This window comes from Anser cygnoides, chromosome 17 (genome assembly GCF_040182565.1).
Source record: "Anser cygnoides isolate HZ-2024a breed goose chromosome 17, Taihu_goose_T2T_genome, whole genome shotgun sequence".
In the NCBI taxonomy this organism is placed as follows: domain Eukaryota; kingdom Metazoa; phylum Chordata; class Aves; order Anseriformes; family Anatidae; genus Anser; species Anser cygnoides.
Window position 1 is genome coordinate 2,622,057 of NC_089889.1, and position 16,089 is coordinate 2,638,145.

Sequence of the window (16,089 nt, forward strand, 5' to 3'; positions counted from 1 at the left end):
AATACATGTAGAGATTTCAATTCCAAGCTTGTCTTCTCTATGTGGGACATTATTTTTGTCTTTTTTTTTTTTTTTGCAACAAATAAGGGATGGCTCTTGATGTTTAAAACTCATTTAAAACTGGAGAATGGTTGCATTTTTAGTGTTAAGTACAGGCAGCTATTTGTGCAATTAACAGAACCGTAATAAAATACCAATATGTAAGCTATGTATAAGGTTTCACTAAGCAGTGCAATTGTTGGTACTATTTTGAAAATAAGCCGCGTTGTCTTTAAATATTGAGATCAAATGACATGAAGTGTTTTAGTACCCTTTCTTTGTCAATCAGGTCTATCATCCTCAGAATGTAGACTTCCATGGTGGGCAACATATATGCTGATACAATTTTCAAAGCATCCTCCAAAGAAGTAGGAGTATCTTGTTTAAGAATGTATTTCACCAGCCTCTGTGAGAAGAGATAGGGAATTTAATTTGTTGATGTATACAATAACACTTACACACTCTGCATTGTAATTGTACAGCTCATACCAAGCAAGTAATCTAGAAGTTTAAAAATTCTATCTGTAGATAAAACTTGATTAAATCATAACTGGGAGAAGATTGGGCTTGAGGACGAGAATCATGTAGTTAGAATAGATATATAATTACCATTGGAACGCTCAAAATTCAGGGATCTTATCTGGCTCCACATGACAGCAAAGACATTTTCTAGAAATGATCATGTTTTCTACCTAGTAAAGGGGCAGATGCTAAAAAACAGGTATTGCTTATGTCCTTAGCAGAAATCAGATCTAAAGACCTGAGAGAACTATTTTTTCCATTTTGTTAGCTCCCTTCTCTCTTTTATTTTTATAAATTATTTTTATAAAACTATATTATCAGTGCTGTACAAATCGATCTGGGCTGTCTGAGCTAAGCTGCTAAAACTTAACAAAAACAAACAGATAAAAACACATAAAAAAGCAGTAACTAAGCAAAAAATGAATGTATTTCAAGTAGAAAGAAATCAAACCAAAAATCACACAAAATTCTTGAAAATAGACATGAGACTGGATTTAAGAATTTTTTGATCAGTTTAGATCCAGGTCCTCATTAAGAAAAACAAAGTGCAAGGAAGTTATAAAGTCTGAACACAGCAAGAAAAGTGGATAAAGTCTGATATATTGATAACAAGTGGGAGCTATCCATTTCCAAGCTCTTTTGCAAGATCTAGCTTCTAATACCTAATAAAAATACATGCAGGTAAGTGCAGGGATTTTTTTCTTTAATAGAAATAAGAGAAGTGATGATCATTTACCATTATCATCTGCTTGTCCTTTAAAAGATTAGTATCTCTTATTCCATAAGCTCGCAAAAGCTTCTTCATCTCCATCAGTCGGTAACTTTCCTGCAATAACTTTACTCTGTGGACAAATGAGATTCCTATTAATGTGTTTGCTACCTACAGCTATATTATTTGATAACCTTAATACATCAGACACACTTTTTAATTTATTTTTCAATCTAGCTGAAACGTGCACACAAAACTGAGGCATAGACTATGGGATTTTGCCTTACTTGACGTGATCCATTTCCAAATGCTGTTTTACCAGCTGCTCCACTGCTCCACTCCACGGTACCATAGCACCATGCATTATCTGCAGAACTGCATCAAATTTCAGCTATAAAAATAAAATATAAAATATAAATAAAAATAAATAAATAAAATATATATAAATATAATATATATAAATATATATAAATAAATATAATATATATAAATATATATATATAAATATAATATAAAAATAAGCTATAAAGAGCTTAGTTTTCAAAACGAGTTACAAGATAATCTCTTGAAGTATTGTTCACCCGTGATTCCTTTAGGTAAGCATTTTATTTCCTAGCTGAATCTCCACTTGCATAAGGGGTATTCATTATCATAATAAGACGTGTCAAATTAGATTAGAAAATGGCTATAGTAATTTGTGACACTGTAGGACTTCAGCTTCAGACATACCAAAGTTGGTGAGCTTTCTGTGTGATGACATCAAAACTACAATTAGATTCTCAAGCAAAGAATATCAAATGGCAGATTACTAACAGAATAAAAAGACAGCATAGTATTTTCTCCTCATACCACTGATGTAAAAATGTACTCATGTACTTATGTAAAAATTATGTGTTCCATTCTGAATTGATGTATTACAGCCCCTTGATGCCTATTTTGTTAAAGATACTTACATCTGTATCGGAGATACAGCCAATGACAGCTATTGCCTTTGCCTCCCATGCGGTTTCAAATACTGATGTAGACCGTGTACGACAACGTTCAAGCAAATCCTGTAGATTTTGATAAAAATTATTAGGATATTTAAATTCAGAAAAATAGGAATATTTCATAATATAACAATTATAACATTTTTGGACATTAAAGGACAGATTTGGCTATCTTCCTGTGTATCTGTTAATGCCTTATTACTGAAATAGTAACTTTCAGTAAGTTTGTTGACAGTAAGCTAATTTGAAAAGTGATTCTAAAATTCATGTATAAATAAGTAAAAACAACTATGAGATTTGTTTTCTGCTTAATCATTTTTAAATAGCTTTCTTCAAAACGAAGAAAATATGGGTACCTTTATATACTGTAAAAGAAGTTCATCCTTTTGTAGATTGTGTTCACAGAGGTAGGGTTTTATAAACTTATCCAAAATGGATGGGACAAGCTCTGGTGCCAAAATTTTATCAAACATGCGAAACACAATAGTGGTTGCATTTTCCTAGGCAGCAAGTAGAAAAATGCCATATTAGAACATCACATGTCAGTATATGATCTTTTATATCACTAATGACTAATTAAATATCCAGTGCCCATTTGAATCAATTGAGTGATTTCAGGACCTAGCATTTCCATTTAGCTCATATAAAAACAAACACCCAGTATATTTCTTTTACAAAGTAGTGGTTCAGTTGTACTTTTTAATTTCTTGGTTGCTAATGCTTGCTTCACAACTCCGTGTATATGACCTGTACTGAACTGCCAATCATCGTGTTTAAGCCATACCCTTTCATGGTTTCTTGTCACATTATGTATTTATACTTACTGTTGAAACAAAAATTTAAAACAAACACATCAAATAGCCTTAGCAGCTTATGAACTAATTCAACCAAAATTTCAGGGTTCCTCTTGTCTAACTTCAAATTGTCTGCTATAGGATTTTTCTCCTCAGAACAACCCAGTACTCAAAAGCACTTTACTTAAAGTGTCTGCAGAATTACCTTTTCAAAATCACAGAGTGCCAGCCTGCAGTTGTATTTTCTGTACAGATTTATCAGTTCTTGTAAATCATTTACCAGCTTCTTTAACCTATGTACTTCTTCACAGTCACCACATCTCTGAAACAGTGTTTAGAAATTGAAACATTAGAAGACTTGCTCCAATTTCCATATTTTGATGCCTTATAATCTTGGAGATTTTATGGATCTACATGCCGAACCTTCGTATGGCATGCAATGAAAAAATAAGGTACATGTTGAAAGTGGGACTTAACAGAGTAAACTTTCCTACTTTCCATTATGTGCTTCAAATCTAGGATTCACAAGTTTAAGACAGATCTAAATAATACAGTATGTCAATGTTTTCAATTTTTAAAATGCACAGCTGGTTAGCTTAAAGCTTTATCTTTCTCCACATTCATTGTATCACCTTTACAGATGCTAGTATACCTAGGATATACAACATACAGAATCTGTATCTGTTTACACAAATGCAGTATTCATAACCTTAGAGCTAGCTGATGTTAATGTTTTTTCCAGGCCAAAACGCGTAGTTAATTGTGATCAATTTCCAAAAATTCTGACAGAAATGAGGCATGTTTCTAACTGAGGTTCGTAAGTATCTTTATAGAAATTTAAGTGTTTTGTAGCACATTACAGAACATTCAAGAATATTACTCGTATTTAAACTATTAATACATCTGTTAAAGGGTATAAGTGTTGCACTGACTTTTTTTTCCCCCTCCCTTCTTTAAACTGAAGATGATTGAAACTCAGTTCCTTCTTTTCATGGAAGTCATTCATTTTTCACCAAAAGCAATAGTGACCTAATTCTGATCTGTTCTAACTCTTGCTGAGAACATATGTTCTGAGGTTTCTGAATAGCAAATCCTTAATCCACGTTTCTTACCAAAGGAGTCCACTGGCCAAAAGATGTCAGTCCCATTTCACCTCGATTTTTACTTGTAAAAAAAACCTCTGCCATTTGGAGTCCATTTTCTGGCCAATTTGCCTGTCCAAAAAGTTGATATTAGCAAACTGTATTATACATACAGAAATACAAGATATATGAACTTTCTGCAGTGTAACTTACCTTATCAGTTAATTCAAGGTTTCGAGCGCCTTGTTCCAGCCATTTTGCTAATATTTTCTGCAATAAATATAGTTACAGGTAGAGTTATACCACCTACCAAAGCAAAGTTTGCTATTATAAATTTGTTTTAAAAATAATTTAAAATTATTTTTAACTGTAGGGAAGACTGTAGGGTAAAGACAGAGAGAAGAACAAGGTTCTGACATTCAAAAATAAAACTTCTGTAAGTCTGACTATGTAATAAGTTTGAGAAGATGACATTTCACATTTATTAAATGAGTTTTACCTGTTCCTTTGGCACAACTCTTCTTAAGAAAGGAATCACAACATTTTTAAGCCACAAACATAGTTCATCCAAAGGAACAGTGACATGGATGGCATTAAGTAAATTCTCCAGCATTTTCTCATCAAAGCTGCTTTCAAAATCTGCCTAAAATTTTAGAACAGAACAATTATAGATTTATGAAGTATATGTTAATCAGATAATTTGTAAAACCACTTCACTAATAGGAAGAAGCATAGAATTCACAAATATAAAAAGAAAAGTCTCAGCAGTACAGATAGGATTAAAAAAAATAGCTGTTCAAACAGACTAGAGTTTCATCTTAAGACACAACTGAAACTTTTTTTTTCTTCAAATTATGGTGTAAGGATCATGTCTTTTACTTACTATAGACGTGGCCTATAGTTTTGTCTTATTAAGAAAACAATATATACGTGAAAGTTCTGCACTAATGAATATAACAACATGTAGGCACTGTTATGAATGTGTCATCCAGAGTAAGAGTCTATGTGATTTGCTAGCCAGCAAGTGTCCACTGAAAAATTCTATGAGAGCTGTGCTCCCAAAAAGGTGTATAGAAGATTATAATTGCCACAGAATAAATCAAGGACTGTCGTTCTTCAGACCTAGAAATATTATTCTGACATCATATATACTAGTTTATTCTTAAATCAATAGGAAATTCAGCCTTATAATGGGTGAGACGAAAATGGAATCATAGTGACAACAGATGAGATTCTGAATTTGCTTCTTTGAGGAGCTGTTTTGTAACAGCATCGGTCTGATTCTGTTAAAGAAGGCTGGAAGACTTAAGGTAACTAACATTCCCTGTAAATACCAAAGACAGGTTTATGCCATTTCACCTGATGTCTAAGCCAGAGGTACTGTGCACAAGATAAATTTCCTTCTTCTAGCTGAAAAAGGATATTCCTGAAAATGTCTTCATTATTTAGGAATTCTGTCCAAGCAATACCGCTAGAAACAAGAGGAGGAAAAGAAAATCTGTTACTTTTATGTATCACTATTAAAGGATATGGAGAACCTCAAACTTTTTCTAGCTCATAGTGTATGCTCTAAGAGAAAAAAGGAGTGTTAGATTGTGCATGTGCGCATGCATGTATAAAATCACACCCCTTCTACATAAATTGAAAAAAAAATTTAGACAAAATAGTGCAACAGACGATATATATTACAACATATAGGCTGATTCAACCTCTCTGCAATCTCCTTTCACCGCAGTGGAGGACTAGAAACTTCAGGAAGAGAAGGAAGGATTTAAAGTTGAATGAACCCAAATTAAAAAAAAAAAATCTTAATGGTTAAGTATCTGCCATTTAAATTATATTTATTACGATTTAAAGTAAATTAACAAAAGCAAACCTGAATTTCTCTACTCCAAAAGCTCCATAGAAAGTTGTAAGCCTTGCCTGAGCTCTCAATACCTGAATGAAGACAAAAGGTTTAAGGTCAGTATTTGCCTTACTAAACAGTAACCATTACACGGTTAGAATAACTACCATATGAGGAAGAATGGAAGAAAATGACAACTTCTCAAGAGTTTCAGTTAATTACATGTGTAACATATGTAAGGTTGTTTAATAAAGCATTAATACAAAATTTCAATTCCACAAATAATTTACATGGATTCTCTTTGAAGGTGGATGATTGCTGTCCAATATGCAATAGGACTAAATAAGAAATAAAATAAATACCTAAAAAAAGAACCTACGAAAGCTTCTGCCTGTCTTCTAGAGCACTCATAAATGAATCTAAGACCGAAGGAATTGCTTAACCCTGAAGTTTGTCAGTGCTGTGGTTCTCTTTCATACTTTAAAATATAATCTGTTTTAGACTTTTAAAATGTTAAACAGTAGTACATTTTTAAAAACTCTACATCATAATAGTTTACCATTTCATAGTGCAAGGCCAAGAAATTCATCCTCACCTCAGTTATGGATACTGGAGCCCCATCAGATGGTGAAACAATGGTTTTACCATCTTTCTTCAAGATCTGAAACAAATACATGAAGTAGCTAGGCTGACAACTCTGTCGGTGCAGAACATGCCAAAAACAGTACTACGAATTTAATGAAGACACTAAGAAAAACTTAGTACATCCGTGAACTCCTCTGTAAACAGGAGTCTTTATTCCACAATGTTAGACTCTGATTGGATTCCAATACGGACGCAGGATCAGACAGATAACAAGCACCTCTCTGATTTTGTTTGTTAAGTTAACAAAGACTAAAATAATTAAAACAAAAAATGTGATCTATTTTGAAATTTTACTGCAGAAATTAGTATTGAAAAGGAACTTATAAAGACTACTCAAAACTATAACCCTCTTTCTGGTGTGAAAATAAAACTGTAACCCCTTTTTTGCCTTTAAGCAATAGCAAGAATAAAGTTGCAACAAGTCTCGATTCTTCTTCACGTTTCGTAACATAATTTATAATGCAGCTTTTTGAATGACTGTAACTGGTTTGAAGGTGTCCCCCCTCTCAAGATGTACAGGAGAATGTAATAGCGATGGGCAACAGTAAGCAATCAAATTTAAACAAGCAAAAAACACTTACTCTGACTTTAGCATAGTTTAGCATTTCTTGAGTGGTTTCATATAGTGGCCATGGAGCATTTATGCAGTAATCCACAACAAATTGGCTATCCTGTTTGAGTAAGGAAACAACTGAAATTAATTCCAAGCTCCTTTATAATTACTCTGCTAGGGAAATAGATCAGGGTTAATATATATATATATACATATATATAAAAGTTAAAGGAGACCTGAATTTTATGCAGATTTTCTTTGGCTTCATTCACAAGATCCAGCCAGACTTCTTGCCCATAACTCCCAACAGAAGCGGAAGCTAGCTTCTCTAAAATAGTGCTTGCTTTCACTTTGTATACAAGCTGTTTAAAAAAAATAAAAACAGAAACAAAAAAGCAGACTCAGTTTTAAATGTGACGCACTTCAGCTTTAGGCAGAGTCCTCTGTCTTAAGCTGAGAACTCTACACTTTCCTCCGTACTGTTTTTGAGATTCAGTGTCCATATGCATTAAATGCTTTGAAAATTTTTTAAAAGCAGAGGGAACACATACTTCATACACAATCTTTTAAAGTTATACCTTCTACCTTCAGCTCTGAGTGTCTATAAGACTGTAGAAAAAAAATACTATTTTAAATAGATCAAAAACCTGTAAAGAATACCTTAAATTAGTAAGAATGCCTATATATAAAATAAAAATATGAAGTTGACCATATAGAAATGCTTTAAATTCTATTTGATCATTAATTTATTATTAAATATGGTGGCTTTAAAATAAATTCTGGTTATCTGCAATTTCTTAGGAAAATGTTCCACTTCAAGGTACATTCAATAGACTTATGAAGAAATGTATCTATTAGTGCTTTCTGATGTACTATTGGGTAAGAAACTTACTCATAAGTTCAGTTACACTAATCAATTTTCGAATGTATTTATCAAGCACAACTTACCTCAACATCTAGTCCGAACTGAATTGCAAAATTCTCAGCCTCAGTGAATTTGTGTTTGTGAAGTAAGCGACTTAATCTGGGGGAGGGATAAAAGTAAAACACAAATTTAATATAAATGCCAAACTACAGATGAGAAAAAACAAGCTTCGAGGAGAAGAGTACCTGTTTTCTGGCAAGGCTTCAGTTAAACTTCTCATCACAACAATAGAAACTGGGCCTTCAGTGGATCTGATGATGAGAGGGAACTATGTGAGTTCAACTCTAAAACAACTAGATGTAGAAGTAATCTGCATTTTCATGCAACAGCGAGTTGGTAATATACAAAACATTATCTTACATCTGATGATTTTTATGAATTCCTTCCAAGAAGTATATTGTATCCTGTAGCAATATAATAACAGAAATCATTAGGTGGTAGAAGAAGTCAATTCTCAAAAAAAAAAAAAAAAAAAGAGAGAAACAAACTGTAATGCATAAGATGTTCTTTAATCTTTTAATCCAGAAATAACCTACTGCTTTTCTCTCAGAAAAAGTATTTTTCTTTTATGTTTATCACGTTAATTCCTGGATGGTTTCCACCATCTAGAATTTCTGAGGGCCTTTCATCAGCTTTCTATTTTATTGCTTATCAGATCCAGAGCTTACTAGATTCACTTTCACAATTCCAATTAAGAGGCACTGCTTAGACTTCCAACTTGGTATCCCCTCACATACTCACTCCACCTCAGCAGTCTTTATAGCATTCCTAATTCATAAAGTTCTCACTGTCCTTTTGCACCCTTCTTGCTTCGTTAAGCTTTTCACAAGAAAGCAGTTTAAATAGAAACTAAGTAGTTCTGTCATCTAAACTTAAGTAAATCCCAAGTAAACCCAGAGCATTTTTCTATGCTGAGACAATTTAAGGCTTCATACAGTGTTTAGCTGTAAGAGCAGCAAGAAAAACTGGCAGTAGTATTAAACATTCTAATAGGCTAGGACGTAGAATTAAACTGTTCAGTTTGCTGTGTTATCTTTTTCTTCATCCTTTGGGGACATCATTTAATCTTTTTTTTTTTTTTTTAAACACAGTTCCTGCACAGTTTCTAGCACAAATTGGTTCTAATCTAAGCAAGAATAACACAATACACTCTTTAATACTTTTACCTATTAGAACAATTGTCTTTCTTCAAAGAAAAGCAACAACCAAAAAAAAAATCAAAACATACTGTACCAATCCCACTTTGAATAAGTGAAGAAACAACAGATATTTCCAAAGAATAGAGCTGTTGCATAGCAGGCAATGCAAAAACCATTAAGCTTCTCATCTATATGTGAAAAAAAAAAAAAAAAAAGACAAAAACGTCATAAATAAATGATTCTGAGACACTGGTGACAGTGATTTTTGCAGAATTATTTCTAGATTCTGATGGAGTTAAATTAAAGACACTACTTCTGCAAGAAAAAAGCAGGTCTCTACAATTTGAGAAGGTTTAATGAAGTTTTAGGTCTTGTCATATATAAATAGTTAGGCTTCATTGAAAATCTTGTATAATGTTCATCCCGCCTTTCTACTTCAATTAACAATCTTAGTTGTACATGGAGGTAGATACTGAATACAGCAGTGATACTATTCTAAAGAAATCTGTGAAGGTACATGAGACAATAAGATCTACTATTAAAAAAGCAATCAAAACCCCAAACTATCTAAAAACAAACAAACAAACCAAAAAAAATACCACCACCAAAAAACCCACCACCACCAAAAAACCCCAGCAGGATAGCTTGCCCTGGTCAACGTGGTAAGACGTTGCAACAATCCCCACTATATCCTAACAGCTAGTTACATCTCAGTTTTTTTTAAACTTTGGCCTCTTGAGAACAGGTGCTTAACAACTGAGGAACAAAATATAGATAATCTACCTGTTTGTTAGTGGGTGTTGTCATGGCTATCAGTTTAACATTGGCAAGCCCTTGCCTATAGAACAGAAGACGGGGGAAAAGAAGAGAACAAATAATATTTTATCACTCTTATTTAAAACTGGGGAGTTTTCTAAAATTTAGTTTTCTATTGAAACTGGTACATTTTAAAACCATATAGCTCACCCCAAAATAACAGTCTTTTAGCATGTAGAGGACGCATTCAACTAATGACGTTTTAAAGTTTTTCAAATGCATCCAGTCCTTATTTTTTAAATTGGCACAAAGTAATGGAAAAAGTCAAGAGTCTTGTCTTCTAACCTTAATTGCCTTTAACTCATTTTGGATTTTATCCAACACACATACCTCCAGATTTTGATTTTTACATCTGTGGAACGAGATCTTACCGTTTATCCATCCCAAAGAAAGACAAACATCAAACAAAACATCAGACGACTTGCAGGCAATATTATACAACTTATTACACCTTATTTGAGATGGGCATTTCCAAAATGATACAGGTTACATACAAGCTTCCTTAGCAGTAAAAATAGATTAAAAAAAAAAAAGGCAGAAAATGCCAAGCAAAGCTAACAATACTGACAAGTCCAACATTTTGTCCTGAATAGAAAGATTTCAAAGATTTCTATAAATTCTATTACCATAGAAAATCAAGCATCTGTTGCACATTTCCTGTAACTATAGACAACTTTTGATTTTTCAGAACTGATGCTATAACACTTACTGTACGACTGAAGAAGAATCCGACTCTGTAGTGAGAAGAAATTCTTCAATACGTATTAAAGACCAATCCCAAATTAAAGTAAGAGAATAAACATCCCACATGCTTAAGATATTCTGTATTTAAAAAAAAAAATAAAAATCAGATATGAAGTTCATATTTGGTCTTTATTGAGCAGAATATTAAAGCTTAAATAATGACTAGGAGTAGGTTAACAAAAACAGTAAGATCAAGATCACCAAAGACAAGCATCTTTATTTAACAGAAATATATTTTAAAGTTATTATTTTAAAGAATATTTTTATAAGCTCTTTCAAGAACATTGTAAAATGAAGACTAAACCAAACCGTCGCACATACCTCTGTATCTAAAACAAACAGCAGATTGTCAAGAACTTGAAGTTTCACTGCATCTAAAAGAAATAATACATATTCATATAAATTTACTATTTTTCTTGAAAAATGTATTTGAAGCAAAAAAAATTTTACAACGTACAACCAAGCACTGGAAACATGCAGCTGTTTATCTCTACAACTTCACTGAGAACTTCCATTAGCATTTTAGCTTAAACAGAATCATGATTTAAGTGTATAAACTCAACAATTTTGAAATAAATTTTGGCTGTACCTTTACAAGAGGTATTCCAGTTGGTATATGTGTATACTGTTACTAAAAACCAGCAAGATAACTGAAGATGCCTTATTTTCTGCAGTTAAATATGAATTCTACACTTGTCTATAAAAAGAAAAAAAATGTTTTTTTTTTTACCTTTGATCAGACTTGAATCAGCAAAACTTCGAACAGACACAAGGTTATTGGTGGTGTCTACCTCCCATTTGGAGAGTACATAATCACCTTTACCCTGTTAGTAAATGAAAGTAAAATGGGGCTACATGTTAGAAATTTGTCCATCGACATGTTTACTTCTCCAGCTGACCTTTTACTTATAAAACTCTTGAAAATTGCAATATTAACCTTATTGTCAGTAAATACAGATATTTAGAAATGTGTCCTTTTTTGTTATTGTTGTTTGTTTGTTTTTAAATTTGGTAATAACCTTAATTGTTATTTTGGCAAACCTTTGTTGAATGTGAACCTCTTGCCAATTTTGGATCTCTCTCTAAGTCCAAGGGCAAGACTGTAAATAGTCTGCCCTGTATGAGCTAGGAACTACACTGATTTACTGAAGTCATGCAGACAGGGTGAAAATGTTTTCCCCCCATCCTTCACACCTGAGCCAGTTCTGTAGTGATAACAGTTATTTTCTTACTAGAAGAAACAGACTGCAAAACCGATAACCTTTAAATGTACAATGAAGGAAATTAAAGACAAAAAATCTTAGTGCAAAAAAAAAATTATGTCCTTTTTGAATCAGCTAGACCTACATTTTGTTGCAGATCAATAAATGCCATCATTGATCTCATAACAATTATTATAAACATACTATTACTACTTACCCCAATTATCAAATTGATTTTATTCACCGAGTTACATATCACAAAATTCTGACAGCCAAGGCTGTGGTATTCTTGTGTGGCAATGAAAGCTGTCTTTATCTCTCCTTGCAACTATTGGGGTAGAAGATGAAGGGAAAGCAAACAAAAGAGAAGAAAAAAGTTACGCATAAAAACTGGGTGAATTTTGAACTTCTTGCTTCTCCATGAATAGAAAAAATAATCACCACAATTATGAATTGTTAATAATGAACAAGTAAGTAGTCAATGGAACATAAAGAACAAACTTGTGTTACAAACTTCGCACTTTAACACAGATGTTATATGTTAGCAGGTATTTCTTACCTTCTTTGCCACAATCATATCCATCTTGTCAATTGCTACATTAAAAAAAAAACATAGATAAAACCAAATCAATGTTAAATGTTTTTTAAACTGAAAAAAAATACTACTAAACTTCATGTAAGATGGTTTATCCTAACTTGACTATTAAAAAAAAAAAAAAAAATCTTCAGCCACTATCTTTGACAAGTTCTACTTCTATTGATCACATTATGGAGCTCCAGAAAATTTGAACTATGTTTAGCTAGACAGCATTAAATTAGTTATTCCCAATACTCTTCAGTACAGTTCAAATTGATATTGCAACTTAAAACCCTCTTTGCATAATATTCAGTACTTTCTCGAAAGCACTCAATAATAGAAACACAAGCGAAAGGAATTTTTGGAAGAGTGAAAAAATAATTTTATTATAGAACTAATTGTATATTGGATTCCCTTTAGAAAGCAACCAAGGCTGCACAGAAAATCCCAAGTCAATACCTTAATCCCTTAGAAAGATGCATGAAAAAGCTATTTAACACAGCTCTTCCTCTCAAATTGAAATCCAGATTGGTTTGTAGTTATCTTACCTTCTTGTGTTTTAGCAAGTGGGAGACACATAATGCAAAAAAAACCCTTCCTTGTGAGAATGAACATATGATAAACACCTAAAAAAAAACCAACAACAAAATAGACATATTGAGCTGGAGTATTCAGTAACTGTAAGGAGACTACTTGCTTAAAGATGGAAAACTGAAATAATTGGAGAAAAAAAAACAAAATCTGACCAAACATTTTGAAACAAATATTTTGTCACTTTCAAAAAGTAAGTATATGCATCTTAAGAGTTTTATTTGAAATCATGATTTTTGTATGCACCCATCAGACTGTAAATTCTGTTTTCATGTCAAAACTTCATTGAAATGCGCTACATTATGAAAGACGGGACTGGGAGCTTATAGAACAGGAACTACTAAAATCTGACGTCTGATAGGAAGGCAGAGAGAATCCTGCTTTCTTGAGTATTTTCATAGGTTTAACACAATCTCAAAAGCAAGTTAAGAGAAAGAGGTACTGAGTTCTGGATGTTTGGTGGTTTTTATACCAGTTATAAAATAAGTAATGAGAGCTAAATATAATAAGAAAATAATTCTCTCATATAAAATAATAAAATATAATAAAAGAAAATGTAAGCAGTGTACTCTGCAGTTAAAACCTAAAAAGAAAGACAATGTAACTTGCTTTTTCCAAATATGTTACTAGAAATAAAATATAACTATTAATGTCTGGATACTTCTATTCAAATACCATATTGACTGGGACAATGGACAGCCAGAATGAAGTTCAGGGTCACCTGAATTGCAGGATTTGTCGATGATTTGGCAACTGGATTTACCTCCAAACAAAATGATCAGTTAACAAACAAACAAACAAAAAACAGTGTTCTGAAAAAACAATTGAATTTTCAGCTTTCCAAAAGTGATTGTCCTTCCAATATTTTCAAGGACCTGTAGATAAGGCCCACTGAGCTAAAAGTACATCTAAAGTTTGAAATGCAAATTAAAGCTGCATCTGATTTGTTTTGTAGCTTCTTTCTTTAAGAAATATTAAATGGGAACAAAATGACAAACACAGAGACAAGAAAAAAAATTATTCAAATGCTTACCTGCATCTGCTTTATCTTTTTCAATAAAGAGATTTAAGTAAGTCTTTTCATTTGAAGATGATTCAACCAAAATCTAAGAAGGAATCAACACAAAGAATATTATTGTGTCTTATCTGGGAAAAAAATAAAAACAACAACCAAAAAAAACCCCACCATAACAACAAAAAAACACCTTTATTTGAAATACTGATCATCAATTTAAACTTTAAGCTTTTTTCTTTCATGAAAAACTTATTGTTCACATATACCATTCCTAAATACAATTTGCTAATTTGTTACTTATAGCAACAAAAGTGGCCTTTTAATCTGTTTGTTTGTTCAAACTAGAAGATGTGTTCAAAACACAGGAATATTTATATTTTGATATATTGGAAAAAGAAAAAAAAAAGAAAAAAAAAAGAAATCCAAAGAAATTCTAGGCTTTCAGCAAAATTAGGACAGAACAAGTACTATACCTTAGTTAGCAAGGTTTGTTTTGATGGAATATGAATAAGATGTAAATTACCACTTCTCTCACCAACGACAAGAAATTGTCTTTCTTGACACATACCAACTACATCCACATTAGTGTCTGAAAAAGATATCAGAATGTTAACTATTAAGTTTTTTTTTTTTACTAGTAGACATTCACGTCTGAAACATAGGAATTAGACAATACAGTATTCCAGATTTCTTCAAAGTTACTTACTTTGATAAAACAAAGTACAGGAAAGGACGTACAGTGAGTGGCTTTGCTATCCAGTATTCCCATTGCAGTGAAAAGTTAACAAGCATTCTAATTAAATTGTTAAGGAAATAGCTTGTTAATGACATACAGAATCATGTTTTATTATTTAGTTATTCACTAGTAATACCTCCTCTTACAGGGTAGGTAGATATGCAAGATACTTGCTGTGTTATACAAAAATAGTTGTCTTTAAAAGTCAGTTTTGACTTTCAGTTGAATTATAGGTAGTGAACTTACCAAATTGAATGTGCAGCTGAAGAGACTGCCCAGTGCTGTCAAGAAGAGCCACTGATCTGTCAACAACAATAATACTGCCATCCCTCGAGTTGCATGCGTACAGCTGTGGATTAGCTAAGACCTGAAAAGAAAAAGATTGTTACGTATAATAACTGAAACACTTTGCAAAACACGTCAAAGAAGTCGTCATAATTATTAAGAAATAGAAAAATGCAGTTTTAATGAACTCTACCTTTTCTGAAGACGTTATTTGAAGTAGCGCATCCACTTGGTACAACGCGCTTCCACATTCCTGCCCTATGCACACAGACAGCTGCTCGCTTCCCGTGTCATCATTGGCAAGAATTTCAATGTCACTCCACATTCTTACCTGCGATAAACATATAAGCAACATGCTGTAAAGTGGAATTTTAAGAAGACGTGAACACATATAGATCATAATTTTTATTATTCTATTGTTGTTTTGCCTGTAGGAGGAAGAGAATTGGAATAAACCTTGTAAAGGTGTGCATAGAAAAAACAAAATTTGCGTCTCGAGAGCAATGAAGAAACGGAACGAAGAAAACTTAAAACGTGAGAGGAATTAAAATATAAGGAGCAAAATATAAGGCTAAGAGCCACGAATCCCAGCTGATGATCTGGCTTGCCCAAAGAACGCAGCTCAGGACGGGCGTTTTCGCACCGTGAGGTGGATAAAATGCAAAGGCAGAGACCCCCTGCCCCACAGCAGCCCCATATCCCCCTGTCCCCATACCCCCCCCGTCACCCTGTCCCCTCACCAAGCCACCGCCGCCCCCCTCCGCCACCTCAGGCTTTCAAATTGGCGGGAGCGCTGCCTGCCGCTACGGGTCGCGGCGTGGGCCACGCTTCTGCCAACCGCGAGCGCCTCCCGCCCCGCCGTTGCTAGGACACGGCCTCG

General features: G+C 33.1%; 1 protein-coding gene across 2 annotated transcripts in view; it reads right to left on the reverse strand.

Annotated features, from left to right (window-relative positions):
- The window catches only part of KNTC1 (kinetochore associated 1), a 38,434-nt gene extending 22,358 nt beyond the window's left edge, over positions 1 to 16,076 (reverse strand). Inside the window, exons 1-30 of one of the 2 annotated variants that reach the window (XR_010825623.1) lie at positions 15,950 to 16,076; positions 15,403 to 15,540; positions 15,171 to 15,291; positions 14,662 to 14,777; positions 14,207 to 14,279; positions 13,131 to 13,208; positions 12,565 to 12,599; positions 12,223 to 12,333; positions 11,534 to 11,627; positions 11,125 to 11,177; positions 10,769 to 10,881; positions 10,027 to 10,081; positions 9,333 to 9,431; positions 8,465 to 8,508; positions 8,290 to 8,355; positions 8,128 to 8,203; positions 7,416 to 7,541; positions 7,208 to 7,297; positions 6,577 to 6,642; positions 6,012 to 6,073; positions 5,495 to 5,606; positions 4,635 to 4,778; positions 4,349 to 4,405; positions 4,166 to 4,267; positions 3,259 to 3,375; positions 2,616 to 2,759; positions 2,224 to 2,322; positions 1,558 to 1,661; positions 1,298 to 1,403; positions 311 to 445 (exon numbers count right to left, since the gene is read on the reverse strand). Coding sequence is in view for 1 of the 2 variants with exons in the window: in XM_013173269.3 (XP_013028723.3) it covers positions 311 to 445; positions 1,298 to 1,403; positions 1,558 to 1,661; positions 2,224 to 2,322; positions 2,616 to 2,759; positions 3,259 to 3,375; positions 4,166 to 4,267; positions 4,349 to 4,405; positions 4,635 to 4,778; positions 5,495 to 5,606; positions 6,012 to 6,073; positions 6,577 to 6,642; positions 7,208 to 7,297; positions 7,416 to 7,541; positions 8,128 to 8,203; positions 8,290 to 8,355; positions 8,465 to 8,508; positions 9,333 to 9,431; positions 10,027 to 10,081; positions 10,769 to 10,881; positions 11,125 to 11,177; positions 11,534 to 11,627; positions 12,223 to 12,333; positions 12,565 to 12,599; positions 13,131 to 13,208; positions 14,207 to 14,279; positions 14,662 to 14,777; positions 15,171 to 15,291; positions 15,403 to 15,534 (2,730 nt within the window). In the remaining variant the exon portion in view is untranslated. The remainder of the gene's footprint in view (positions 1 to 310; positions 446 to 1,297; positions 1,404 to 1,557; positions 1,662 to 2,223; positions 2,323 to 2,615; positions 2,760 to 3,258; positions 3,376 to 4,165; positions 4,268 to 4,348; positions 4,406 to 4,634; positions 4,779 to 5,494; positions 5,607 to 6,011; positions 6,074 to 6,576; positions 6,643 to 7,207; positions 7,298 to 7,415; positions 7,542 to 8,127; positions 8,204 to 8,289; positions 8,356 to 8,464; positions 8,509 to 9,332; positions 9,432 to 10,026; positions 10,082 to 10,768; positions 10,882 to 11,124; positions 11,178 to 11,533; positions 11,628 to 12,222; positions 12,334 to 12,564; positions 12,600 to 13,130; positions 13,209 to 14,206; positions 14,280 to 14,661; positions 14,778 to 15,170; positions 15,292 to 15,402; positions 15,541 to 15,949) is intronic. The other variant, XM_013173269.3, reaches the window with a different exon arrangement.
- Positions 16,077 to 16,089: the final 13 nt, after the last annotated feature.